This window comes from Mandrillus leucophaeus, unplaced genomic scaffold (assembly GCF_000951045.1).
Source record: "Mandrillus leucophaeus isolate KB7577 unplaced genomic scaffold, Mleu.le_1.0 Scaffold627, whole genome shotgun sequence".
NCBI classification, from domain to species: Eukaryota; Metazoa; Chordata; class Mammalia; order Primates; family Cercopithecidae; genus Mandrillus; species Mandrillus leucophaeus.
Genome location: NW_012106775.1, coordinates 428106 through 429722, shown reverse-complemented (window position 1 = coordinate 429722; position 1617 = coordinate 428106). Strand labels below are relative to the sequence as shown.

The window sequence follows — 1617 nt, the reverse complement described above, 5'->3', positions numbered from 1 at the left end:
CCACCATGCCCAGCTAATTTTTGTATTTTTAGTAGATACGGGTTTTCACCATATTGGCCAGGCTGGTCTTGAACTTCTGACCTCATGATCTGCCTGCCTCAACCTCCCAAAGTGCTGAGATTACAGGCATGAGCCACCGTGCCCAGCTAAAACCTTTTTATTCTTTTTTTCTTTTTTTTTTTTTTTAAGAGATGAAGTCTCACTCTGCAGTCCAGGCTGGAGTGTAGTGGTGCAATCATGGCTCACTGCAGCCTCGATCTCCCTGGCTGCTCAAGCAATCCTCCCACCTCACCCCACCTGAGAGTACAGGTGCGTGCCACCATGCCTGGCTAATTTTGTTAGATAAAGTCTTGCTTTGTTGCCCAGGCTGGTCTAGAACTCCTGGGCTCAAGTGATCCTCCTGCCTTGGCTTCCCACAGTGCTGGGATTACAGGTGTGAGCCACTGCGCCTGGCCTTTTAAAAAACATTTTAAAACGAGAGTCTTCCTTTTGATGTTGCTCTAGACCATACTACTGGTTCCTTACACATTTCAAAAAGGTATTACGCCTTGTCTATTGAAACCTGTGATTACTGGGTCGCACTTTAGGAATTTTTCCTTTAATACTTCCCTCAGCTCTTAAGCATTTTACAGTAGTTGGTTGATAGAGTGCTTTAGAGCTATTCATCTGGGCATTTGTATGTGTGTGTTGTTCTTTAAATTATTAACTTTGTTTTGTTTTGGTTTTGTTTGTTGATACAGAGTCTCTGTCTCTCAGGCTGGAGTGCAGTGGCATGATCTTGGCTCACTGCAACCTCTGCCTCTTGGGTTCAAGGGATTCTCGTGCCTCAGCCTCCCGAGTAGCTGGGACTACAGGCCTGTGCCCCCATGCCTGGCTAATTTTTGTATTTTTAGTAGAGACAGGGTTTCGCCACGTTTGCCAGGCTAGTCTCGAACTCCTGGCCTCAGGTGATGCACCTGCCTCAGCCTCCCAAAGTGCTGGGATCACAGGTGTGAGCCACCATGCCTGGCAAAATTATTAACTTTTGAAGGTAGATACACTGCTTTTGCATGTTTTACATTTTCTTTAACTCCATGGTACATAGTGGCGTTGAGTAATTGTTATTCTTTTGTTTTAGGTGACATAAATGTTACAGTTCTTATTGGAAGTAAACAAGTCAGTGAAGGTACAGATAATGGTGATCTCCCTTCTTATGTGTCTGCATTCATAGAAAAGGAAGTTGGAAATGACCTTAAATCTTTAAAGAAACTTGATAAACTCATAGAACAGAGGACAGTAAGTAAAATGCAGTTAGAAGAACAGGTAAGTATTGAAACTCACTGAAATAATTATCAATGGTATACTTTTTAAAATATAATGTCTATTATATATAGAATTTTAAAGATACAGAATGTGATAAATAGTCTATTGTAAACTATTTAAGAGGACTTAAGAACCTACAATATACTACCTATTTTACAAATTAGGTAAAAGACAAAGTTCCTACTGATATAGTTTGTCTTGAAAACATATTGAGACCTAACATTTTATATAGATTTTCACAGAGTGACTTTTTTTTCCCTTTCAATCTGTTTCTAGTGAACATACAGTGACTTTTTTTTTTTTTTTTTTTTTTTT

General features: G+C 39.9%; 1 protein-coding gene across 2 annotated transcripts in view; it reads left to right on the top strand.

Moving 5' to 3' along the window:
- The window catches only part of RINT1 (RAD50 interactor 1), a 59621-nt gene that overhangs the window by 3919 nt on the left and 54085 nt on the right, over nt 1–1617 (top strand). For both annotated transcript variants that reach the window (XM_012000360.1, XM_012000359.1), the window contains exon 3: nt 1118–1302. In XM_012000360.1, the coding sequence (XP_011855750.1) occupies nt 1118–1302 (185 nt within the window). The remainder of the gene's footprint in view (nt 1–1117; nt 1303–1617) is intronic.